Source organism: Callospermophilus lateralis, chromosome 11, assembly GCF_048772815.1.
Source record: "Callospermophilus lateralis isolate mCalLat2 chromosome 11, mCalLat2.hap1, whole genome shotgun sequence".
Taxonomy (NCBI): Eukaryota; Metazoa; Chordata; class Mammalia; order Rodentia; family Sciuridae; genus Callospermophilus; species Callospermophilus lateralis.
The window spans coordinates 2,411,984-2,437,883 of record NC_135315.1 but is presented as its reverse complement, the minus strand read 5'-3'; the positions used below and the strand labels follow the sequence as shown (position 1 = coordinate 2,437,883).

At 56.2% G+C, this 25,900-nt stretch overlaps 1 protein-coding gene across 1 annotated transcript in view; it reads left to right on the top strand.

Moving 5' to 3' along the window:
- The window catches only part of Ccdc40 (coiled-coil domain 40 molecular ruler complex subunit), a 35,439-nt gene that overhangs the window by 3,144 nt on the left and 6,395 nt on the right, over nt 1–25,900 (top strand). Inside the window, exons 4-16 of the mRNA XM_076870442.2 lie at nt 3,740–3,854; nt 4,584–4,750; nt 5,463–5,546; nt 5,622–5,841; nt 12,157–12,314; nt 12,485–12,607; nt 14,831–14,952; nt 19,056–19,299; nt 19,402–19,584; nt 22,544–22,789; nt 23,369–23,582; nt 24,694–24,863; nt 24,985–25,076. Coding sequence (XP_076726557.2) covers nt 3,740–3,854; nt 4,584–4,750; nt 5,463–5,546; nt 5,622–5,841; nt 12,157–12,314; nt 12,485–12,607; nt 14,831–14,952; nt 19,056–19,299; nt 19,402–19,584; nt 22,544–22,789; nt 23,369–23,582; nt 24,694–24,863; nt 24,985–25,076 — 2,138 coding nt within the window. The remainder of the gene's footprint in view (nt 1–3,739; nt 3,855–4,583; nt 4,751–5,462; nt 5,547–5,621; nt 5,842–12,156; nt 12,315–12,484; nt 12,608–14,830; nt 14,953–19,055; nt 19,300–19,401; nt 19,585–22,543; nt 22,790–23,368; nt 23,583–24,693; nt 24,864–24,984; nt 25,077–25,900) is intronic.

The window sequence follows — 25,900 nt, the reverse complement described above, 5'->3', positions numbered from 1 at the left end:
GCTACGTGATCAAATAAGTTTCAGCCTCATTCACGTTTCACCTGACTTTTCTAGCAGGGAGGTCCTGTTCGGAATCACACGTTGCCTTGACTCTCACATCCCTTTCGTCTTCTCTCTCTGTCCATTGATGACTTTGACCTTATGAAGACCAAGGACAGTTTCCTTGTACAGTATCCCCACTGGGATTTTCCTGGGTTTTCCCACGAGGAGGTTTGGGTCCCATCTCTGGCAGGGTCACCACAGGGGTGGAGCCCTGCTCTCCACTGCAGCTACCAGGCAAGGCCAGGTCCAACACCCTAACTGACCATGTTCATTTTAACCACTTGAATGAAAAGTGCCAGGCTTCCCCACTGTGAAGTCACCCTTTAATCCTTTGCATTTAATAAAGATTTCATGGGAAGGTACTTTTTATTACAATATGAAAATGAATGTGTATTTAGAATGAGAAAAAAATCACAACAGATTACCACCATTTATTTAGGACTTATTTCTCTTGGGTACTGTATACAGGTGTTGCACACCTTTTGCCAGAGTTGATCCTAAATGTTTCTTATTTTTTTAACTCTATTGTAAAAGGATTACAATTATTTGTTGCTGGTTTACAGAAATACAATTGATTTTTCTTTACTATCCTTACATTCTGCAAGGTTGCTCAACTCCCTTGTTAGGAGAATCCATAAGTTGTTTCTTTTTTTTTTTTTTTCTTTTTTTCCCCCAGAGATGATCCCATCTTCTGAGAATGAAGGAAGTTACTGTCTTCCTTCTCAATGTGCACACCTTTTATTTCCTTTTCTTGCCTGATTGCATTGGCTAGACCCTCGAGCACAATGCTGATTATTGGGGTGAGAGTGGACATCCTTGTCTTGTTCCTGATCGCCTGTGGAAATCTTTCAGTTTTTCACTGGGTTTTTTGTAGATGCTTTTTATCAGGTTGTTGCTATAGTTGGGATGTGAGGTGTCTCCAAAATGCTTCTGTGAATGCAGAGATATTCAGAGGCGCAATGATTGGACTGTAAGAGTTGTAACCTAATCAGTTTATCCTAGTTTCAATGGAATGACTAGGTGGTCCTGTTGGCAGGTGTGGTGTAGCTGGAGAAGGTGGGTCACGGAGACATGCTCTCTGTCTGTTGTCTCTCTCTCTCTCTCTTTGCTTCCTGACGGCCAGGAGCTCACAGATTTCTCCCACCACCATTCCCTTTTGCCATAATGTTCTGCCTCATCTTGGGCTCAGGGCAATGGAGTTGGCTGACCATGGACTGAAACCATGAGCCCAAACTTTGCCTCCTCTGAGTTGTTCTTTTTTAGTTGTAGTTGGACACAATACCTTTATTTTATTTATTTTTATTTTTATGTGGTGCTGAGGATCGAACCCAGGACCTCCCACGTGCTAGGTGAGCGCTCTACCACTGAGCCACGACCCAGCCCCTCTCTGAGCTGTTCTTGTCCGGTATTTTGGTCACATGACACAGGTTGGAGGAAGGTCCCTTTATCCCTAGTTTGTAGGGTGTTAGGGTGTTTTGCTTTGTCTGTCATGAGTGTTTGATTGTCTCACATTCTCTGTGTGTCTATAGAGAAGATTGTGTGGTGTTTGTCTTTCTTACCTTTTGTTTATTTATTTATCTATTTATTTATTTATCTGCAGTACTGGGTTTAGAACCCAGGGCCTCACGCTTGCTAAGGCCTCTGCCACTAGCTACACCCCCGCCCCTTTTTCCATTTTTAGGTTTTTAATCTAGTAGATTATACTGATTGGGAGCCTCACCCCCAGGCCCCTTAGTGGACTTACCAGTGTCTTCGGCACCCCCCCACCCCGTATGACCCATCTCCACTGCGTCTCCTTGCGCCTCCCCTGGCCTCCCCATCACCCTTCAGCTCTGAAACCTGCCCTAGGAGGAAGCCGGCCTCACCACTTGTGTTGGTCCTGAGCTGGGGCCTCAGCCCCAGCCCGCAGCCTCTTGCCTGGCCTTAGGGCTGGGTTATTCTGGAGGGGGAGAGGCAGGGGGGAGCGCAGCACTCGACTCTGTGCTGTGCCCTGATGTCACCTGTCCTGACAGCAGCCCTGCAGGAGCCACTGTCCCCCATAGTACAGGTGGAGGCCTCCTCGCCTGGGCCGGGCCAGCCTCCCTACAGACGCAGCTCTTGTTCCGAGGGAAGCCGCCATCCCCCCTTCCCCCATCCCGTGAAACCTGAGATTCAGTAACCCTGGAGAATCGCAGCATTCAATATTTGATGAGCCTCAATTAAGCTTAATGATGACAAGTGACAAATGCGTGATGAAGCCACCTTTAGGAGCTGGACGTCAGTGAGCGCGGGCCTCTGTGGGTGATCTACGCATCATCACTCCTTGCACTGTAGACCCTATCTGCACCCTTGGGCCCAGTTTCCGGAAAATTCACGGGAATGCAGTTTCCAAATACAATCAACCAGAAGGTCAGAGACAAACCCCGAGAGAGCCCCACTCCCCTCCCTCCTGCTGGCTCCCTCTTGGGAGAAAATAGGATGATGAGTGGACCTGTGGGGTCCAACTGTGTGTGGACGTCACTGGCTTCTCGTTAGGAGAAGCCCATTCTGGACTCTGGAGATAGGCTCCGGCCACTGCACCTCCATAATGTCACCGTGGCTCTGGGTGCTGCTGGGACAGTTCCTAGGGCTGGGGTGGGGCTCGGTGCCCGCCTGGCTGAGTGAGGCCCGGGCTCCTCCCTATCCCTGCAGGAAAAAGAAAGTGGGAGGGGGCATCAGGAGAGGGGCGGCAGGAGGGCACAGGCTGACAGCCGGGACTGCAGCCTCTGCACGAACTTGGGCGAGTACTTCAGCTGCCACAGGCTGTTCCCGCTGCGGCTCATGGGCAGGGTGAGGGGAGCGGATACGGGGGTCACTGTGAGCCGCGGCCAGTATTCACCGTTCAGCGGCAGCAGTGAGGATGTCCATGATGACAACTGCTCTTTAGAAGCCGAAACAGCCCCAGCACCACGGAAACAGACAGAAAATAAAAGCCAAAGCAGAGCCAGGTGTCTATGTCAAGGGAAGATATTTTATTATAAAATTCTTATAAAGATGAGTGGTTTGAAAGAAGAAAGAAGCCCTTGGTGGCTGTGGAGACTTCCAGCATGCTCAGGACAGGGGTCCCCCCCACAGGCAGATGGGCATTTAGAGTGAAGAATCCGCCCGTGTCCACACACCCTGTGCAGGCACTCAGCTGTAGGTCTGGACCAACAAAGACCTTTCCCAGAATCCCTAAGGCAAGGGCTGGGTATTTTCTATCTTGGCCATTTGCAAAAGCCAAATGACCTTCACGTCCAATTTTCTACTGCTTTAACAACTACGTTGCATTTGAACAACGTAAGGAACCAAAATCAAATAACCTCCCTGTTGTGACTGAGTCCTTGTATTAATCAGCTTTTCGTCACTATAATGAAATGCCTGACCCAGGCCCCTTATGAATAAGAAGAGGTTTATTTAGCTCAGAAAGTCCACACAGCGTAGCACAGGCTCTGTGGGAGGGCCACCCTTGGCATGGATGGCTGTGGTGGGAAGGCGTGCAGGCGTAAGCAGAGGGAATGGAGGGGCCAATCCACGAGAACTGCTCAAAGGGTCCCATGAGACCCTCCTCAGGCCACCACCACGGGGCCCATCACAGTAGCCACACCCAGGGACACGCTCACGGAGCCCTGGTGGAGACTCAGACCGCACCCCAGTCACACCAGCCCTCGCGGATCTGTTTTGACTGTTCTTGCCACAGACGGAAGCCCAGAAAGCCGCCCTGCAGAAGGCCTTTCCCACGGGGACCCCACAGCACGTCAGACTGAGCCTGGACAACAGCGCAGAGGAGCTCCCCCAGAGCACGCAGGAGCCAGGTGGGGCAGCGCCTGGGGACGGCAGAAAGTCCTCCTCAGCAGACGCAGCCGCACCAGCATTCCTCTGTTCTAGTCAGTCCTTACTCTGGCCCCGCGCACCCCAGGAGCCAGTCAGTGATTCATCCAAGTCAGCGGCAGGATGGGGTCTTCATGCAGAGCCCCAGAGGCCCCACCCCAGTCCCTGCCTCCTGGTCCCTGGGGAGGGGCCCTGGCACAGCAGCCCTGACCCCGGCGTTGTGCTGCCTGGCAAAGGCCTGCCAGGAGGGCCCGCGTTTCCACCTGGCCGTGGCAGCCCTGTGTGGGCATGGGGCCAGATGGCAAGGTGCTTACTGCCCAGGGAGCCCCTGCCCACGAGCCCTCACACTGTGCACAACCCGAGAACAGCACATGTCTAGCCCCGTGAAAAACAGAGCAGGCCTCTCCCCCACCGGAGAGAGAGGCTGCTCCCAGCGCCTCCTTCATCACTTCCCTGCTTTTTCAATGTTACCAGCTGTTCCTCATTTAAAGAGAGCTCACCTTCAGGTCACCAGCAACACCCGCTTCTGGTCACTCGGGACACCGGGGCTTCTAGGAACAGGGACCCTGAACCACCTCTGAACCCTGAGCCTTGGTGGGGTGGCTTTCCCTTCTCTTTTTCATCGTGCCCCACGGTGGGGCAGCTTTGCGGCTGCCTCCCCCAGAATACGATGATGAGACCTCTTTCCAGCAACATCCTGCCTCCTCCCACAGAGGAGGAGCCCCAGGCCCGCCCTCGGGAGGAACCCCTGACGGCCTTCCTGGACCGGATCCAACAACTGACCTCGGAGGAAGAGGCCCTGGAGGACAGAATCGAGTCCGACGAGAGTGAAGAGGCTGAAGAAGAGGCATCCCAGCTGGTGGTTCTGGACCCTGAGCACGTAAGAAACGCTCCTGGGCCTGCTCCCACTCTCCACGGGGAAGATCGGCGTAGGCCTCGGGCCCCTGTGCTGTGTCGGTCTCAGCTGCTCCCCAACGGTCCGCTGCACTTTGGGTCCACTTGGCAAGGAGCGCTTTTGTTTTAGATGAGTGCACCTTTCCAGCCCAACCCTAACACTTGGGGCAGACCACTTGGGGGTGGCCACCCTGGACATGGCAGGTGCTGAACAGGCCCCTGGCCTCCACCTTCCCATGCCAGGAGCACCCCCTTCCTGTGACACCCAAAAATGTCTCGGGCTGTGCTGAAGGGCTGTGCTGGGGGCAGAACCACCCAGCCAAGAGTCACTGCCCCGAGTGCCCCAACCAGCTTGTAGTTCCTTGTCCCAGCCCCTGGCAGAAAAAAAGGGAATTTTGATTTTGGGGACCCATTTAGAAAGTTGTGATGCTCCAGGCAGCCGGAGGAAGGAGCGGGGTGCCCTGGGAAGTTCTGCCCATACCTCTGAGGCTGGCACCCTGGCCACTGGTCATACCACCACCCCCCCAGGGAACACTAGGAGGGCCACCACAGCTCACCACCCTTTTGCCATTCGGTTGGTTCTGCAGTGCTCATCCAGTAGGACGCGGGGGCAGGAAGTGGGGCGCATGCACAGGAGGGAGGTGGGTGTCCCTGGACTAGGCCCTGCAGTCACTGGCCACGCTTTTCCATTGTCTCAGCCTCTGATGGTCAGGTTCCAGGCTGCCCTGAAGAGCTACCTTACCCGACAGATAGACAAGTTGAGGCTGGAACTCCAAGAGCTGGTGCGTATGGGTCCCCTCTCCCCCTCCCAGGCTGGGCGCCGGCCTCCCGTGACCCTGTTTCTCTCTGCGGCGCAGGAAGTGGCCACCAAGCAAAGCCATGCCCAGCGGCAGGAGCTGGGCGTCAATCTCTATGGAGTCCAGCAGCACCTGGCCCGCCTGCAGATGCAGCTGGAGAAGAGCCATGACCGCCACTCGGTCGCAGCCTGTGAGAGGAGGCAGCAGGAGGAGGAGCTGCGCGAGGTGCGCGCGCTCTACGACAAGACCAACGCGGCCGCCAACCAGGAGCGCAAAAAGTGTAAGGCGATGATTTAAGTTCTTCTTTTCCTATCTTAATGCCTTTAGTTTCTTTCGTCTAATTGCTCTGGCCAGTGTTTCGACAACTGTATTGAACAGAAGTGGAGATAGAGGGCATCCCTGTCTTGTTCCAGGTTTTAGAGGGAATGCCTTCAGTTTTTCTCCATTCAGAATGATGCTGGCCTGAGGCTTAGCATAGATAGCTTTTACCATGTCAAGGTAGGTTCCTGTTATCCCTAGTTTTTCTAATGTTTTGAACATAAAGGGATGCTGTACTTTGTCGAATGCTTTTTCTGCGTCTATCGAGATGATCATATGGTTCTTATCTTTAAGTCTATTGATGTGGTGAATAACATTTATTGATTTCCATATATTGAACCAGCCTTGCATCCCAGGGATGAATCCTACTTGATCATGGTGCACAATTTTTTTGATGTGTTTTTGTATCCGATTCGCCATGATTTTATTGAGGATTTTTGCATCTAGGCTCATTAGAGATTCTATACCTAGAAGACCCAAAAGGGTCTACAAAAAAATTACTAGAACTAATAAATGAATTCAGCAAAGTGGCAGGATATAAAATCAACACACATAAATCAAAGGCATTCCTGTATATCAGCGACAAAACTTCTGAAATGGAAATGAGGAAAAACACCCCATTCACAATATCCTCAAAAAAAATAAAATACTTGGGAATCAACCTAACAAAAGAGGTGAAAGATTTATACAATGAAAACTACAGAACCCTAAAGAGAGAAATAGAAGAAGATCTTAGAAGATGGAAAAATATACCCTGTTCATGGATAGGCAGAACTAACATCATCAAAATGGCGATATTACCAAAAGTTCTCTATAGGTTTAATGCAATGCCAATCAAAATCCCAATGGCACTTCTTGTAGAAATAGATAAAACAATCATGAAATTCATATGGAAAAATAAAAGACCCAGAATAGCAAAAGCAACTCTAAGCAGGAAGTGTGAATCAGGCAGTATAGCGATACCAGATTTCAAACTATATTACAGAGCAATAGTAACAAAAACAGCATGGTACTGGTACCAAAACAGGCGGGTAGACCAATGCTACAGAATACAGGACACAGAGACTAATCCACAAAGTTACAACTATCTTATATTCGATAAAGGGGCTAAAAGCATGCAATGGAGGAAGGATAGCATCTTCAACAAATGGTGCTGGGAAAACTGGAAATCCATATGCAACAAAATGAAACTGAATCCCCTCCTCTCACCATGCATAAAAGTGAACTCAAAATGGATCAAGGAGGTTGATATCAAATCAGAGACTCTGCGTCTGATAGAAGAAAAAATTGGCTCCGATCTACATATTGTGGGGTCGAGCTCCAAATTCCTTAATAGGACACCCATAGCACAAGAGTTAATAACAAGAATCAACAAATGGGACTTACTCAAACTAAAAAGTTTTTTCTCAGCAAGAGAAACAATAAGAGAGGTAAATAGGGAGCCTACATCATGGGAACAAATTTTTACTCCCTTACACTTCAGATAGAGCCCTAATATCCAGAGTATACAAAGAACTCAAAAAATTAAACAATAAGATAACAAATAACCCAATCAACAAATGGGCCAAGGACCTGAACAGACACTTCTCAGAGGAGGATATACAATCAATCAACAAGTACATGAAAAAATGCTCACCATCTCTAGCAGTCAGAGAAATGCAAATCAAAATCACCCTAAGATACCATCTCACTCCAGTAAGATTGGCAGCCATTATGAAGTCAAACAACAAGTGCTGGCGAGGATGTGGGGAAAAGAGTACACTTGTACATTGCTGGTGGGACTGCCAATTGGTGCGGCCAATTTGGAAAGCAGTATGGAGATTCCTGGGAAAGCTGGGAATGGAACCACCATTTGACCCAGCTATTGCCCTTCTCGGACTATTCCCTAAAGACCTTAAAAGAGCGTACTACAGGGATACTGCCACATCGATGTTCATAGCAGCAGAATTCACAATAGCTAGACTGTGGAACCAACCCAGATGCCCTTCAATAGATGAATGGATTAAAAAAAAAGTGGCATTTATACACAATGGAGTATTACGCAGCACTAAAAAATGACAAAATCATGGAATTTGCAGGGAAATAGATGGCACTAGAGCAGATTATGCTAAGTGAAGCTAGGCAATCCCTAAAAAACAAATGCCAAATGTCTTCTTTGATATAATGAAAGCAACTAAGAACAGAGCAGGGAGGAAGAGCAGGAGGAAAAGATTAACATTGAACAGAGACATGAGGTGGGAGGGAAAGGGAGAGAAAAGGGAAATTGCATGGAAATGGAAGGAGACCCTCATTGTTATACTAAATTACATATAAGAGGTTGTGAGGGGAATGGGGAAAAAAAACAAGGAGAGAAATGAATTACAGTAGATGGGGTAGAGGGAGAAGACGGGAGGGGAGGGGAGGGGAGGGGGGATAGTAGAGGATAGGAAAGGGCAGCAGAATACAACAGTTACTAACAGGGCATTATGTAAAAATGTGGAGTGTAGCCGATGTGATTCTGCAATCTGTATTTGGGGTAAAAATGGGAGTTCATAACCCACTTGAATCTAATGTATGAAATATGATGTGTCAAGAGCTTTGTAAGGTTTTGACCAATTAAAAAAAAAAAAAGCGTAAGGCGCCTGTGCCACGTGTGCGTCCCTCCCCTCCCCATGGTGGGGATCCAGTCCTTCCAACGACTTGTTTTTTAAAATGACCCGCGGGGCAGCCATCAAAGCAAAACGGGTATGGGCTCGTGGAGGGGTTCCTGGTTGGTTGGTTTGTTAAAGGAAGACCCATACATTTCTTTTCAAAAATCGGGCAAAACCTAAAACTGATGATAGTTCGGTAATCAGGGGTGGAGACTCAAAAACATGGGGATGGTGGGGTCCCGAGGAAGCTCAGAGCAGAGAGGGTATGTAGGGTTTCATTCCGCGGAGGAGGCCATGCTGAAGACGCAAAGGCTGGCCCCCCGCAGCCCCGCAGCCAGGGATGGGGCAGCCGGAGGGAAAACCAGGTAGCGGTGGCTCCGGGAGCCAGGGGAGCAGGGGCAAGGCCTGAAGCACTCCCGGTCCCGCACAGAGGGCACAGGGACGGTGAGCAGTGGCCTCCTCTGTGGTCACTGGGAGTGAAGTCCCCAGCTTTCTTTGTCAACGCTGCACTAATGTAACAGGGAAATAGCCTAAAAAAACGTGGAAGAAAATAGCACCTTACATGTATCCACCTGTTCTGGAAAGAAAGACATTGAGCCCTGAGAAATTCAGGAGGGGTTTCCAGACCTTTCCAGGTCCAGGTCTGCGGTTCTGCTGGAGAGGCCGTGGGGCCATCAGCAGTGGGCAGAGTTTGTTTGGCTCATGGTTCTGGAGACTGGGAGCTCCGGGATCGAGGGCCAGCACCTGTGGAGTGCAGCATCCCCACGGCAGCAGAGCAGACGGGAGAGAGCAGGAGAGTGGGCCTGGCACCCCCCAGCCCTTCATGAGTGGCAGGAATCCGTCAGGAGTGGGTTCTGGTGACCTGAACACCCCACCACCCCTGGTGCCTTGGGGGTCACATTTCCAGCATGTACTCTGGAAGGACACATTCAGACCGTAGCATTTATCAAAACTCTCTCCTCGTTACCTCCAAATCGGCCCAAAACAGAAAGAAGGCGACAGCCGCGCTGAAGCCAAGAAGCCACGTCTGGACTGTAGTGGAACTTGAAGGGGGACACATGTCCCCACCTGACCCCTGCCGTGAGCCAGGTACCGTGGAGCTGGCCAGCTCCTCTCTGCCGCGGCCCTTCTGGAAACAGCCAGACACCTGTGGGGGCCTCATGTGATGAGGGCAGGAGCAGAAGCCACTCAGCCTGGCGGGGATGGCTGCGGTCAGCACATTTTTATCCTTCTCAGCTCCAAAAATTCAGTTACAGTTGTAGCCCTGGCCACAGGGCTGCTGCCAATGCACTGGCCCTTAGGTGGCACCTGGTGCTTGGCCCCTCCTGAATGCCTTTGTCACCTACCTCAGCCACTAAATCTTCCCATCAAAACAGGAGCCATCCAGGGGCTTGCGGCCAGCGCAGCCCACAGACGCAGAGCAGATCTGGAAGCAGAGCACACACCAGTGGGTATTCTGTGCGAAGATTTCAGGGGACATTGCATGGTAAACGAGAACACAGGGTTAGAAAGGATGATACCTGGAATTAAAAAATATAACCAGCTCCCAAAAGAGGTACCAAGCAAGAGAATGTTGTTGGAACTGAGTTTGTGAACGGAAGGCCAATTTGAGGAACCCTCGAACTGAGAAGGAGATAAGCAGGGAGCGATCTGAGAAAGTCGGGGTTCACAGAAGAAGCTTCAGGAGGGGAGAGGCAGTGACCAGTGTGACGCTCAGACCGGGCACGAGGTCGGGAATGGCAGACCTCCGCAGCAGGACAGCGGAATTAAGAATAAGCATGGCTGGACGCGGCTGCTGACATCTTCAGGTTCCAAAGGAAGAGGAGACGAGGCTTCAGACATGTCCACAGGACGACTCCATGCCCGAGGAGGGCGCAGCAGCTGGTCCTGGCGGCTCTTTGACCCACGAGGCCAAGGCTGGCCCTGGAGGGACCAGGGAGAGGTAGAGCACCCCTTCAGCCAGACTGGACTCCTGACTCGTCTGGGGGGCAGACAGGAGGCATGGCTGCTTTTGTTTCTTTTCTCCTCTCCTCCGTTTCCCCTTCCCTCTCCTTCTCCTTCTCCCCTGTTTTCAAGCGTGGCAGCCTAGTGACCAGTGTGGCGGTGCTCAGAGTTCTGAGGACTGGATACCCCCTGGACTGGATACCCCCGGTGGGCATCCAGTCCTTAGAACTAGTTACTTTTAAAATGACCAATAAACTTGGGGCTGGGGATGTGGCTCAAGTGGAAGCACGCTCGCCTGGCATGCATGCGGCCCGGGTTCGATCCTTAGCTCCACATACAAACAAAGATGTTGTGTCCGCTGATAACTGAAAAATAAATATTAAAATTCTCTCTCTCTCTCTTAAAAATAAATAAATAAATAAATAAAATGACCAATAAACTTGACAGAATTCCTTCCTGTTGGATGAAGAACAAAAGGGAGATGACACCAAGCCACAGCGTGGGGCCAAGAGCTATGCCAGGGAGCTTCTGCCTTGCTTGTTTCCAAGCGTCTGCGCATGGCTGACCAGCACTGCTGCGGTCCCTGACGGTGCTGCTCCGGGCAGGCGCTGATTGCTCCCCCAGCCCTCCAGGGGCAGAGATCTGAGGAACTTTCCAGGCCTGTCCTGCAGCGCTGCTGACCACCGCTGAACCAGCACACCCTGGAGCCGCCCATGCACACAGGTCAGGTTCAGCAGCACCTGAGAAAAGAAGCGCCTGGCCACCAAGGAGGGCTCTCTTCTGGACGTGAGGCGGAACGCGTGACTGGGAACCTACCCGGTTAACTCGCTGAATTACACCAAAGGAGGAGAGGGGCCTTGTGCATGGTCGCCAAATGGGCGCTTGACAAACACCCAGCCCACCCAGGCCCGAGTGCCCCCCTGAGTGCCTGCCAGGAGGCCCCAGCAGAGCAAGGGGCCCGGGAGACGGGATGCGACAGGTGGTGGAAATGATCGCGTCAAAGATCCGCGGTAACTGACCGTGATGGCGGTAAAAAGCTAACAGGAGCAGGAATTCCACGGAGTGACTGGAGGCCAGATGTGCAGTCTCCTACACAGGCAACCCACAGCTGGGGAGGGTGATTTAAAAAGATGCCATCCCCAGGAGCTAGAGCGACCACAGGACCCGGGGGAACAAGTCCACAAGAACGGGGTGAGCCCGTCAGGAGAAAAACGATGCTGATGGGTGACGCGGAGCAGACTTCACTGAAGGAGCAACCTGGTGGCTCCACGGGAAGGTGCTAATGTATCAATGTCACTGCTCTCTAAGTTAATGATGAATTCAGTGCGGCACCAGCCAAGGTCCATGTTGGGCTGTTTCTGGCGAGGTCGAGCTGATTGGCCAGTGTCTCACTCTGAAACAGCGATTATTCAGAATTGAAGATCTCCACGGTGAGAAGTGCCCACCCACCACCCCAGCCCCAGGCCACCGTCCTCCTGAAGAGTACGTCTGCAGATATGAGCAGCTGCAGGGGCTCTGTCGCTCCCTCCTGCCTCGTCTACACAGCTAAGTATTACAGCGCTGCCTCCTCCGAGTGCCGTCTCCTGGAGGGGGTCTCATTTCCACCATAAAGAGCTCTATGCCTTGAAAGTTGATCTGAACATTACCTTGGAGGTCTAAATGCACAAGAGATGGAGAGCTGATGGCCGCTCCTGTCTCCGCAGTGGCAGCCCTGCAGTTGGAGATGGAGAGGTTGGCCCTGAATCTCTTCTACATGCAGAACGTGGACCAGGACGTGCGGGACGACATCTGTGTGATGAAGCAGGTGGTGAAGAAGGCCGAGGTGGAGCGCACGCGGGCGGAGGCGGAGAAGAGAAAGCAGGTGTGCTGAGGGTCCCGCAGCCGGTCATCTCTGAACCTTCCCTCGGCTGCCCACGGGGCCCTGCCAGTGGAGAGGACGAGGCAGCCTGGGCGCTGACTTGGGTCGGGTTGGTGGATTGGTCCTCAGGTGTGGACAGGTCTTCTCTGAGCACCTTCTCATCCTGAACCCAGGACCTGTTCGTGGACCAGCTCACCATGCGGACCAGCCGGCTGGAAGACGACATCTCTCTGTTCGAGGCGCAGTACCTTGCCCAAGCTGAGGACACCCAGATCTTAAGGAAAGCAGTGAGTGAGGTAAGGACGCCCCTGGCACCCCCACTCCTGGGCCGTGGAGTCTTCGGGGCTGTGCCACCATTGATGCCACCATTGACGAGTGACTGCAACCGGCCGCGAGTCCAGAGAGTCAGAACACCGGGCCTTGCCCATCTGCCCATCTCCTTTAGCCTCTGGGAACCCCTGGCCGTGCCCATGGTGGGGTCCAGCAGGCACCCGGGGCCCCAGGACAGGGCGTGGAAGTTCTGCCAGGAAGTGAGGCACTTCCAGTTCTGGGGGACCCTGGCAAGTCCTGAGCCGCTGCCAGCCTCCTCTGCAGAGGACTGAAGTCTTGGTGACAGTTCTCAGCTCTGGGAGGAGGAGGTCACAGAGGTGAGCTCCTGGGTACGAGCTGCGGCTGTCAACACCAGGAACCAAAGTGACCTGCCTGGGGTCACCTGAGCCGCTGTCTGCATTCGCTAGTGCAGGAGCGACTCAGAAGTCATCCAGCACAAGCAGAGGGGACTTGAAGGAGGGACAGCCAGCCTGGTCCAGGGTGGCAGGAGGAGGGTGTGGCATCGCCAAGCCGTCTGTCCCGTTCACCTGGGAACACCGTCAACCCAGGGTGGGTTCCATTCACACCTCAGGGGAAGCTGAGCCTCTGAGTTCAGAAAGTGCTTCTGGAGTTTGCCCGCCAGGAATCGGGCCAGGGAAGGTCCGGTGGGGCAGCCAGCTGACCCATACCTGGGACGGGCGGATTCCCAGCACGTGGGCCTGAACCCAAGAGAGTCTTGGGCCAACTGGGACAGGGTCACCCTCGTGCTGCCCCCCCACCCCCAGGTACTAAAACACACTGGAATGAGGTAGGGAGCCGACAGGAAATGTGTGTCCAGTGGAGTCTACTCACGGGCGGTCACCAGGGAAAGCCAGCCCTTCCCTCACACCAGCCACCTCAGCAAGTTCAGGGGGAATCAATAAACAGGGGGAATGGACCAGGAGGTGAAAGGAAATATCTATATAATCCGGGGCTCAAGGGGCCTCTCTAAGCATCACCCAGAGCAGAACCGTAACAGACGGGACGGGAGGGACCACAGCAGCGATGAGACTCTGCAGGCAAGGACCCCGCGAGCTACACGCAGACAGACCTCACGCACGAGTCAGCCGGGCCGTCTGAGCCTCTTTTCCACCGCTGAGGGCACAGCACCTCACCCCGGGGGGCTCTGTAGAAGAGGTTTATTTGGGATCAAGGTCCTGCATCTGGGGACCATCTGTGGTCCAAGGTCAAGGGACTGCATATGGGGACCGCCTTCTTGCTAGCAGAATCCCAAGGTGAGAACAGGGTGCCTGAGGCCTGGGGCGAGCTTTCATGGGCAGAATCTCCCCAGAACTGCAGCCTTTCTTCCGCCTGTGAGGGCAGAGGCCTAGTCACACCTTCAAGGTCCTGCCCAGTCCCCCCTCTTGATATCCAGCGTGGGGGTCAGATCTCATCAGGAGTTGGGGAGGGACAGACCACTGCCCACCACAGAGGGTGTGAGGAGGCTTGGAGAATCACCAGAATCCAGGGCTGGGGAGACGCTGCAGGGTTTCTGCTTTTTTGAGGCCTGTTTGCACCTTTGCCCCCAATCCTGGCGTGGCTCCACCAGGAGGGGCCTCCCAGGGTCTCTGGTTTTCCCTCCTGGGCCAGCAGGTGCCACGGATGCTCCTCTGGTGAACCGAGAAGCCAGTGAGCAGCTGATGGAAAAGGCGGGCCGTCCCCACTGAACTGGCAAGGGCCGAGGAGCCAGAGGGAAGCCCAGCCTCCACCCTGGACCTCCAGCCCGGGCCTCCACACAGGGTCCCTCCCTGCTGTCAGGACCCTTATTGAGGACAACCCTTAATTTGTAGCAAAATCACTCCCCTTCCCCCAAATATCACTACTTGGACTTCATTCCAAGGAAACTACTAAAACACACTCAAACAACACGCTGATACTTTAGAAAAGCCATAGATACAATGAAAACCTCTCGCTGGGAAGACAGGCTCCACCCGTTAGAAAGAACACACTTGGGCCAACCAGGCGGCAGCCTCGGGGACTCCCAGCCCGAGCACCTCAGCCCCTGCCAGAGGCTTGAAGGGATTCCAGGCTTCCTTGAAGCCCACTGGGCTTCCTGTTATCCCTTGCTGCTGCGTGACAAGAAAGAGGGCAGACGGGGGGGCGGGGGGGGGGGGAGGCGGCTCCCGAGAAGCCCTGGCCCTCACCGGTGCCCGCGGCCCCTCCCGCGGCAGGCCTGCATGGAGATAGACGCCATCAACATGGAGAAGAAGCGCATCCTGCAGCAGTGGTCCACCAGCCTGGTGGGCATGAAGCACCGCAACGAGGCGCACCGGACCATCACGGAGGCCCTCAGGTATGGCCACACCGGGGCCACCCGTCCCGGGAGCCCCAGCCAGGTGGCAGGCAGGCTGGGGACGCGAGGGCATTGGGCGGTCTAGCAGGCCCCCTCAGTCCCACCTGTCCAGGTCCCCGGATCTCCAGGGACACGAGGTTCCCGCTCTCGAAGGCCCTGGGGCAGCAAGGCTCAGACTTCCTGGCTGGATTAGGGAAAGGAGAAGAGAAGGGGTGGACCCCGGGACACAGCCTCCCCTTGATCGGCAGACTCCCCTCCGGAGGCAGAAACCCCCTCCCTCCCTCCCGGCCGTTACGCCTGGGGGATGCTGTCCACCCAGAATCCCCAGTTCCACTCCCATGGAAGGGCGGGAGGAGGTTGCTCTGAGATGGGATGTTGGAGACATGGGTGCTGCGTGGATGCCCAAAGCCACCCAGGGGCGGGGCCTCTGGACCTGGGACCCGGAAAGCTGGGTTCTGGAGGTGGCAAGTGGCTCCCGCGCGGCACGCTCTCGCCACGGCTGTCCTGTCGTTGCCACCTCTGGCACCCACGGGGGCAGTGCAGAGCGGGCCCTCGGGTCGAGGAGCGAACGCCTGTGCCCGCAGCGAGCCTGGTGCCGTCCGGGCAGCCAGGAGACACCAGGTGCTGGGATTGTGAAAATGCTGAGGTGTATGTGATCGTTCTTAAACGGCAATTCAACATGAATCATGCTGGATTAAAAGCCCTCACTCCTCCTCTTCCTCCATCAACAAAACAAAGCCGAGGGGCCTCTGGAACATTCTGTCTGAAGACTCATTTCCCTTTAAATATACAGGAAGAGGAGCCCAGGCCAGTTGTGGCTGGACAGACTTCTCCCTGCCCTGCAGGGGCTAACTGGTCTGCAAATCTAGGCCACCTGCCCAACGCTGGTGCTCAAGGCCATCTGACCACCTGTGTTAGTGGCCCGGTGACCTTGAGTAAGCCGCAGCAGAGGGTCTCTTTGAGGGCTCAGCACTGGTGGCTCCCCAAGCCTGGTGGCCTGAGTCCTTGGGGAATGCGACACCTCCGTGACCTCCTGTTGTCCAGCTTCCTGTGCCCCAGGACTTCACCGTGTCCTCTCTGCAAATTCTTGTCCCCCTGGCCGTCCCTACGTGTCCTTAGAGATGTAGCCTGGCCACACCCCACCCATCTTTTTAAACTTTTGATCTTCTGAATGGATATCATAGAACCCGGGTTAAAAACATTGCAGAACCATGTACAACTTGAGCCTCCTCCCAGGGCAGCCCCCAGTGTCCTCCCGTACACCAAGGCTCCAGTTGCCTGGGTCTCCTGTCCTAGCTTCCCCTGTGAGCCCAGGTGGCCTTCCTTTTCTGCCCCGCCCCGTACCGCGCACTGTCTGCAGCTGCTTCCCCAGCACCGTTCAGAGCCGCTCCTGTGCTCTGCTGGGGGGTGTGGTGCTGTCCACCCTGGCTCCTGAGGGCTCCCAGTGTGTCCCTCCCACGGGGTTGCCGTGCGTCACCAGGCCTGGAATGCTCTGTCATGCAGGGTACATAGGTCTGCAGGCGTCACCAGAGATGAGTGTGACCGTCACATCCCCCCAGCAGTGTGTCAAAGTGCTCTGACAGTTCAACACATTTTCACACCTTAGGGTTGTGCCAGCGGGACTGGTGAACAAAGTAGGCATCTGGTGTTTAAAAATGGGTGTGCACAGTGTCGAGTGAACGTCTCAGCAAAACAGTGCACACTCGCCAGCACCCAGGGAGCTAAAAGCCTCTGCGCCCTGCAGTTGTGCACCCAGCCCCTGCCTCCGCCCCCACACCACGGTCGGCCTTTCCAAAGAGCAGGGGCCACTGTGAGAACTGTAAGCGTGACCGCAGGGGCGCTCTCTGCGCCCAGAAGGTTTGGAGAGGGAAATCTGAGCCGGCTGAACAGGACTTCCTGAACACCAGCGGTCAGCCCTCAGGTGTGCAGGCCTGCAGGACATTTAGAAAACAGACAGAATGGAGGCACTCCTGGTCAGGCTGCAGGCCCGCGGCCACACTGCTGGCTGGCCCCCCTCCTGGGGCCCAGCAGGCCACTGACTGGAAGCAGTTTTGCAGTCTCACCAGGAGCCTTTGTCCTCTGGTCAGTTACATGAATCCAGCTCACCAGAGGCTGACGCGGCCACAACAATGCCCCCTCCTCACGTGCATCATGAAAAATCAACATGAAGGTCTGAACAGAGGCTCCCTCCTTGACTGGTCAGCTCCCATCTGTGGCAAGAACATGGGCCAGTGACACAGGTGCTGCCAGGGACCTGGGGGTGGAGCACCGAGGCCCTGGCCCCTTCTGCTTCTGCCTCTCACCCACAGCACCTGGCCATCTGTCCGGCTGGGTGGCCTTTTCCTCTCGGCTGCCCGGGGCATTGCTTCAGGTAGTGAATCCCTCCAGCAGGTTCCGCCAAGATGCGCTGTCTCTCCAGCGGCTTGCACACCTCTTCACCCTACAGGGAGACCCGCTTTAACTCTGGCCTGGTCATCCGACTTCCCAGAGACCTCCCAGGTCTTGGGGGCCAGCACCTTAAGATGGCCCCCTGTGTCTCAGACGCAAGCGGCAGGTTTGGCTCTGTTCTAAGCGCCTGGCCTTCCCCGTCTGCCTTATTCTGCTGTCTCTCCAGGCAGCTTTCGGGGTCTTGCCCGCTGTCCTGAATGTGCAGGGGAAACCTGAACCGTGGGACTCAGCTGTCACACTGCTCCAGAGGGAAGCAGAAGGTTGGCCTTGGCCTTGGGGACTTCCTTCCCCTCAGTCCTGACCAGGCAGAGGTGCCTCCACCCCGCAAGGACAGGGGCTGCCCTTGCTGGCGGCTTGGCTTAATGCATCCGGACGCCCTGGGTGCAGGACCAGCAGTCTGTGCTTCCCAGGGCCGACCAGATCCCGACTTGTGGCTGTGCCATTTCGCTGGGGAGAGGGGGGGGCGAGGGTCCAGCTGCTCCTGAGGGAACTGAGACGCTGCGGACACTGGGACCAGGGTCCTGTGCGCTGTGGCCATCAGCAGCACCGCCTTGTGCTCCTTCTTAAATCGCATGGTCCACCTGAGGGTTCTTTTTATGTTCTGCAGTCTAGTTCTTTCTCAGATGTGTGTTTTGAAATATTTCCCTCCCGTCCGTGGCTCATCTTTTCTTCTCTTAACAGTGTCTTTGAAGAAACCCAAAAGGAGGTCTAAATTTTTTGTCAATTTCTTCCTTTTCTGGTTTTTGCTTTTTTATGGGGGTGCTGCCTGCCCCGGGGCTGTGGCGGCTTTCTTCTCCGTTTTCTGCCCGGGCTCCTGGTGTGGCTCTGAAGGTCAGGAGTGCCGTCCACTCCATTGCGTTTTGCCGTGTCTGGGGGGGTCCTGGCCAGCTTCTCTCCTTGATGCTGTGTTTGTGGAATCCGTTCTGCTCCGCTGGTGTCTGTGACTGTGCTTCCAGACCACCCTGTGCTGATAACTGTGGCTTTGCAGGAAGGATGGCCATCACAGTCGCAGTGGACAGTTCCCCTCCCCCTGGACCTGATAAGTTAATTCTAACATGTATTTGGAAACCTAAAGGAGTTAGAATTGCCAAACTAATTTTGTAAAAGAACAACCAAGACTCACTGTGTCTGATTTCTGCACCGTTGCCCAGAATCTTCAAAACTCGATGTTGACCGTAGGCGTTTCCACTGTGGGAGGCTGAGGGGAGGGAGCCACAGAACTTAGAGGGACCCGCCTCACATTCCTCCAGCTGCACCACTAACTGCAAGTCTCTTAAATGGTCCATGCTGCAGTGTGGGGGCCAGTACCCTGCTGACCGCCCGTGTGTCTCAGGCAGGAAGGGTGCTTCCTCTCTAGGGCTGTTGCGAGGGAGGAGGATGGCGGGCAGTGGAGCCCAGCAAAAGGCCTGGCCCTCCCTTGTTTCCCTTCTCCCGTCGTCACGACACGAGCCTCACGCGTGGGCTTTCAGGGATCATGGTTCTGTGGGTGCGTTAGAAAACAGCCGTCAAATGGGCCTCGATCAGAAGAGTTGTTTCCTGACGCATTTCTCTGCATGTCGTCCACTTGGTGAGGTCTTCAGAGCCGGGTGTGGCTGTGCCTTGGTCCCCGATGTCTGTCCCGCAGGTGACTGACTGTGCTGTCTGGCCTTCTGCAGAGAATGCCAGCACCAAGCCAAGTCCGTCGACAGCGAGCTGGAGGCCTACAAGAAGTCCATCATGAAGGAGGAAGAAAAGAATGAGAAGCTGGCCGGCATCCTGAACCGGACAGAGACGGAGGCCAACCTGCTGCAGAAGCTGACCGCACAGTGCCTGGCTAAGCACGAGGTTCTGCAGAATGAGTTCAACACCTACAGGCTCACCCTGCAGAACACAGAGGATGCCCTGAGCAAGGGCCATCAGGTGCAGTGGTGTCCCCCCACCGCCCCGCTGCAGGCGGAGGCCCTAGCCAGCCCTCACGGGTCCACCCTGAGGCACTGTCCACCCATGGCTCTTCCTTTCCAGGAGCATGCAGCTGTTACAAGCGAGCTGCAGAGTATCCAGCAGACCACCCACCAGGAGCTGGACCTGCGGCACAGGCTGGACGCCTCCATCATGGACAAGCTGCAGGAGCACATGACCTCCAACAAGATGACCAAGTACTTCAAGCAGCTCCTGCTGAGGCTTCAGAAGAAGAAGACCAACATGGTAGGGCAGCACCTCCCTGAGCGTGGGTGTGGAGGCAAGGGTCTCCTGATGCCCACACGTGGCACAGGAGGTGCCCACAAAGGGGCACGGGAGGCGGAAGAGCATGACAAAGCAGAGGGGACCTCTCATCCCCACCTCGATGGCCCCTCTCAGAGCCTCGCCGTTCCCTCCTGGAAACGTTTCTGTGCACAGACACGCTCATCCTCGCACACGCCAGTGCAGGCTCACACACACACACTCGCCCCCGTTCATACACCTGCCCACGCACAGGCACACACACGCACACACTCACACTCCTGCAAACACACGCGTGAACACACCCCAGACACTTGGCCTCTCATCCGATGCCTGCTTCTCGCCCCATTTGAACCCACATTGCCTAAGTTTTGCTGGATGGTGACACAGGGGACAGTGCATGGATGCTGCATGGTTTCCTCCATGGCAGCGACGGTTTTGCACAGCGCCATCCCATGCCGCTGAGTACCCTTGGACCAGCGACTCTTCATTCCTGCCTTACATTCCGCGCTTCCTTCAGGAGTGCTCTTGTTGGAAGCTTTGGGCTGCTTCTAGGCTCAATGGCACCACAGCCCCGCGCTCTGCGTACAAGTCCTTGTCCACCCTTCTGAAGGCAATGGCCAGAGCCAGGGTCCTGGGCCCAGGGCATGAGCGCTGCCTGGGAGTGTCACTTTCCACCACCACCCAAGGACTGGGGTGCCGTGGAGCCCCACGCACAGGGAACGCCCAGCTGTGAGCTCACTGGGGTCTCAGTGGCTGTGGGGGGTCCCTCATGTCCTTAGAGAAAAGATTCCTTATTTCAATTCTTTGTTCTCTGGCTCTTCCTACGGTGTGACCTGGGGAGCCCCTGCCCATGGTGTGACCTGGGGAAATTCCCGTGGAGGACGCCCAGAGGCTGCTGCAGCCACCTTACCAGCAGCCCCCACCCACCCACCCCAGACACCCCAGGAGAAGGGCCGCTCGCTCTGGTTGATGGTACCAAGGAAGTGGGGAACACAGGGCTGGAACCAGGTGGCCACAGGGGCCTGGATGGGTCTCTTCTGGACAGCCCAGCTGACATGGCAGCTCCCTGGGAGCAGAGCAGGGGCCACAACCACCAGGCAGGAAAAGCAGGTGGTCCCTGGGTGCTCTGAGCCCGTGAGGAGCATGGTGGGTGAGAGTGAAGCAGACTGCCTGGCCCTGGTGTGGCAGCCAGGCAGATCCCCAGGTCCCCAGGTCCCTGCCCTGTTCCTTCCTGGGTAGCTGCCAGGGCCAAGCATGTGCTACCACCTCTGTCCAGAAGAGGGCAGGAAAGAGTCTCAGACCAACAATGACGGGGACACTGTTTGAAAGCTCTAAAGCCCAGCTCTGGGGGCAGGCAAGGCAGGGCAGAGGCCAGGGCGTATCTGGGAAGGTGAACAGAGGGTGGACGGACAGGATTCTGTCCAGAGTCAGGATCAGAGGGAGGGTGAGCAGGGGTCAAGGAGGGTGGAGGCAGTTAATGGTTTCCTTAGGAGCACGAGCCGCCTGAGACTGAGCGGGCGGGCAGAGCTTTCCGGGTGACCTGGCTGGTGACAGAGGGAGCCTGTGGGGCAGAGGTTGAAAGGGACCCAGGAAGCGGAGCCCCTAGCAGGAGAGCAGGAAGAGGGTGGGCGTTGGGAGGCATTGACCCCCCGCATGGACCCTGTCTCAGGGTGGCCTTGTCAGAAGAAATGGGCATCGGGCTGGTCCAGAGAGGGCCAGTGGGCCGAGCCATTCCCGCTAGACAAGAGAGGCTGGACATTCGATGCCAGGCGGGTGGGGTCTGGGCTTTACAGTCAGATGTGAGTGTGGGACGTGGAGCCAGTAGGGGTCACACAGGAGAGATGAGGCGGCCCCCAGGAGGCCTGGAGTCGGCAGGAGCCCTGGGCCTTGAGAGGAGGAGGACCCTGTTCTTGAGCCAAAAGCCTCTGCCTGTCCCCAGGACCAGTTGGTGCTGAGCCTGGCTGCCTCCAGATGTTCACACTGACCTCTCAGTGACCTTCACAGGAAGGGAAGCCTGAATCTGTCTCCCTCCCCAACAGAGCCCAGCAGGAGGCAGGTGGCCGGGAAGCCTGGGGCAGCGGGGAGCCTGTGCAGCCCTGGCCTGCCCTGTGGCCTGTGCTGGCCACCAGAAGCCGGCGCCCCGGGCCTGAGTGGGGTTTCAGTAAAATGGAAGGACATTGGTCCCATCGAATACAAAAGAAGTTTGGTGTTTTCTGCGGCGTTATTTAGGAATATTATAATAGGTCGAGAGCTCAAAGAGGCAGGGGTCTTGTCTTCCTCCCTGATGTCTGCCAGCCGCCCAGAGCAGCAGCACAGTGCCCCAGTCGGGACTGGTGGTCGGGAATGGCCATCTGGTGATCACGGCGGCCTCATGCGCTGTCACAAAACCACGGGTGTCGTACACCCGCTAAAAAGTGCATGACTGGAGGGGCTGGGGCTGGGACTCAGTGGTACAGCGCTCGCCTGGCATGTGCAAGGCACTGGGTTTGATCCTCAGCACCCCATAAAAATCAATAAAATAAAGGTGTTATGTCCATCGACAACGAAAAAAAAAATTAAGTACATGACCTAGAATATCAGAAGTGATTTGCCAAAGGCCAGAGCGGGTTACAACCCAATAAGTGGAGTGTGGTCCTGGTTCTGTTCTGTGGGAGGAGGAGGGGCCTCATAAGATTGGAGGAGAGGAGAGCTCCCAGGTGGGCATGGCGGTGGACCTCGGTGGACCTCGGTGGAATTACAGGGATGCAGCGTCCTGCCTGTGCTGCTCTGGGTCTTACCTCGCCCCCTCCACGTACGCTGCTGTTCAACAAGAAAACCCAGCAGCCTTACCTTTCTCTTAGTGAGAATTCGCCACGTGGGCTCCCGCGGGAAGGCCGCAGGACGGGCCGCTCCTCCAGAACCCGGGGGAATCATGCTCACCGAGTTCCTTTCACCAACTCAGGTGACACATCTTTCCAAACTCGATGGCGACATTGCTCAGGCCACCCTGGACATCACCCACACCAACTGCAGGCTGGACATGCATCAGAGGGTGCTGGGCGAGCTGGACAAGGAGGTGAAGAGGGTGAACGACCTCATCACCAGCAGCGAGAACGAGATCGCCCGGCGCACGGTGCTCATTGAGAGGAAGCAGGGCCTCATCAACTTCCTCAACAAGCAGCTGGAGCAGACCCTCTCTGAGCTGGGGGTGAGAGGCCAGGCAGGGAGGGCGGGGTGCAACTGACCACCCCAGCCACTCAGCTCCACCCGGCCCCCAGGAGGAAAGCTGTGCCTTCTCGCCTAGCACCTAGCACAGGGCAGCCTAGTTTTGAATTTGTTAATGGCCTGAGGGCCAGCCAGGCGGGGGCTGGATCTGACCTGCTGGCCACTGCTGCTGAAAATGAAGTGGTCTAATGAGTGAGGCTGGACTGTACCCACTGCCCGGGTCCTGGAACCCAGCACCTTTCCGTGTGTTCGAGTCCCTGAGTGCCTGGGTGGTGGCCGGCGAGCTCGGGTAACTCCTGCCCTTCGGCTCTTCCATCCCCCACACCCGGTGGGTCCCCAGGAGCCAAACCTGAGCCTGGGCGGCTCAAGCCCCCTGTATACCAGAGCCACACCCACGAGGGCTCCTTAGGGCTTAGACCTGGGGCCTCAAAACCAGCAAAGTGGAGGTCCCCGGCCCCCAGAGAGCCCCGAGCCCCCAGAGCAGAAACCCAAGACTGCAGCCCACTCAGAGAGAGGCCTTGACCCGGAAGTCACCCCACATTCTGACGTGGGTCCTTTTCAGGGGGAAGAATTAGGGCCCCTGGAGCTGGAAATCAAGAGGCTGACCAAGCAGATGGACGAGCACAATGCCAGTGTCAACCAGGCCCAGGTGACCTGGCTCCGCCTGCAGCAGGAGCTGGTCAAGGTCACGCAGGAGCGGGAGGAGCAGGTGGCGGCCCTGGACATGCTCAGGAAGGACATCCGCATCATGGAGCAGAAGAAGCTTCGCACAGAGAGTGAGTGGCCTGTGGCGCCCGCCCGTGCGCCCCCGGGGGAGGGGAGGGCAGGGGACACAGGGTCAGGGCTGAGAAAACTGCCTGAGGTCGCGGACCTCAGAGCTTCCTGGAGAGAGGGGCCTGTGGGACCCGACAAAGCCGGGAGCTCCGGGGAGCTCCGGGGACACGGCCCCTGCTCAGACATGCGGTACCCCATCCCCTCCAGCTGGCTTAGAAAGCTGGCCTTGGGGCTCCACCACACTACACCTAAGACCCGGTGGTCTGCCAGAGGACCAGGATGAGAGGGGGCCTCCGGGGCCACCACCCACCCACGAGCCACCTGCTGGGACACTCTCAGTCCCCCAGGTCCTGGATTGGGGGTCTGGGTGGGTCAGCCCTGCCTTGAAGTCTCTACTGGAAATGCTGCCCAGTGGTGGGGGCTGTCTGCCTGGCCCCTTCTCAAAGGCTCTGCTGCCTTCCTGCCCTGCCCTGCCCTGCCTTGGCTTGCCCTGCCCTCCCCTGTCCTCCCCTGCCCTGCCCTCCCCTCCCCTCCCTCCCCTGCCCTGCCCTGCCCTGCCCTGCCCTGGGGAGCTGTCAGGTGGACACAGAGGGGAAAGCCAGGTGCCTGAGATGCAGACCATGCTGATGGACTGAGGTCCACTGGGCGGGGGCAGGTGGTGGAGCATCAGGTGACCAGGCCCTGGGCCGTCAAGGGTGGAGGGAGGGCAGAGGACCCCAGGGACAGCTGGACGTGTTGTTCTCCCATGTTAATGTCAAGAATGTCTGTGTTCTGGGGACAAAGTCCTGCCCTTCCTGGAGATCCCTGAGCACCCCACGTCCCCGCTGTGCAAGGAACCCTGCAGGTTCTCAGGGAGGGAGCGCCTCCAGCCTCCCTCCCGTCCTTCTTGGCACCCGCCTTCCCCAGCCGGGGCTCCCCCAGCTCCTCAAAGGACCAGGATTGGGAACCTTAGCACCAGAAAGAGACCTGTCCTGTCCCCAGCCTGGGAGGGCCAGGTCTAGGTGGGACTCCAGGAAGGACCAGGGGACCAAGGGAGCTCCAGAGCAGCAGACCCTCACTCCCTTCCTGGGTGTCCCTGCGCTGTGGGACAATCTTGTCTGCTCTCTGCTGCAGACAAGATTGAGCAAGAGAAGAGGGAGCAGAAGGAGATCGAGCGCCACATGAGGGACTTGGACAACGACCTCAAGAAGCTCAACCTGCTCGTGAACAAGAGCCGGAGCAGCTCCCAGGAGCTGCGGCAGGACAACCTGGTGGCCGAGACGGAGTTCGTGCGCTCGCTGAAGGTCACCCCTGGGCCCGGGACCTCAGACTAGCTCCCTGCTGCCTTGGGGTCCTCTCCAGGGGGTCAGGAGGCTGGACTGCCCCCCTGGCCCCAGCCTCCGAGTCCCGACCCTCCCTCCGCAGGCCGCCGAGAGGGAGACCATCGAGATGCAGGAGAAGCTGGAGCAGCTCCAGGAGGACAAGGCCACCGTCCTCAACAGCCTGGTGGAGGCAGAGTGAGTCCCGCCCGCCGCTCTGCTCCAGCGCCACCATCCCAGAGCCTGGAGCGACCTGGCGCCCACCCACTGCCGGGCTCTGGCCCGCCACCCTTGGTGTCAATCGAGTGACTGTCTGGTATAAACTTCAAAACACGCCCATTATTTTTACGGGTCTGCGCACTTCAGACCACAGCCCAGTGAGCAGAGTCGGGGGAAGCGACTCTCTACCGGAGAGCCACTGCGCAGATGCATTTCTTTCTGGTTCAGTTTTGTTTTTACAAAAAACGTTTCCCTGTGGTGCGCACCTGTGGTCCCGGCTACTCTGGAGGCCGAGGTGGGGGGATCTCAAGTTGGAGCCCAGCCTGGGAAACTTACTGAGACCCCGTCTCAAAATTAAAAAAAGAAAAAATTAAAAGGGCTGGGCTGGGGCTCGGCAGTAGAGCTCGCCCAGCACGCGCGAGGCCCTGGGTTCGCTCCTCAGCAACACATAAAAATAAATAAATAAAATAAAGGTGTTGTGTCCAACTACACCTAGAAAACAATATTTAAAAAGGGGGGGCTGGGGTGTAGCTCAGTGGTGGAGCACCCTGGGCTCAGTCCCAGGACTAGGGGAACAGGATCTCCTCTGAAGCCACCAGGGATCTTCACGGCTCTGTCCACTCCCTTGGGAACAGTGCTGCGCGAGTCTGTATGCACCATGATTCAAATCCCTCATCCAGAGGGGTGAATCGCAAAGCCATCATCTCTCCAGCGATTTCATATAATCTACGCATAAAGCCATCCGTGGCCAGTACCTTGGGGGCTGGCTCCTTGGAGACTTTACAGCCTTTAGCCTGCAGGTC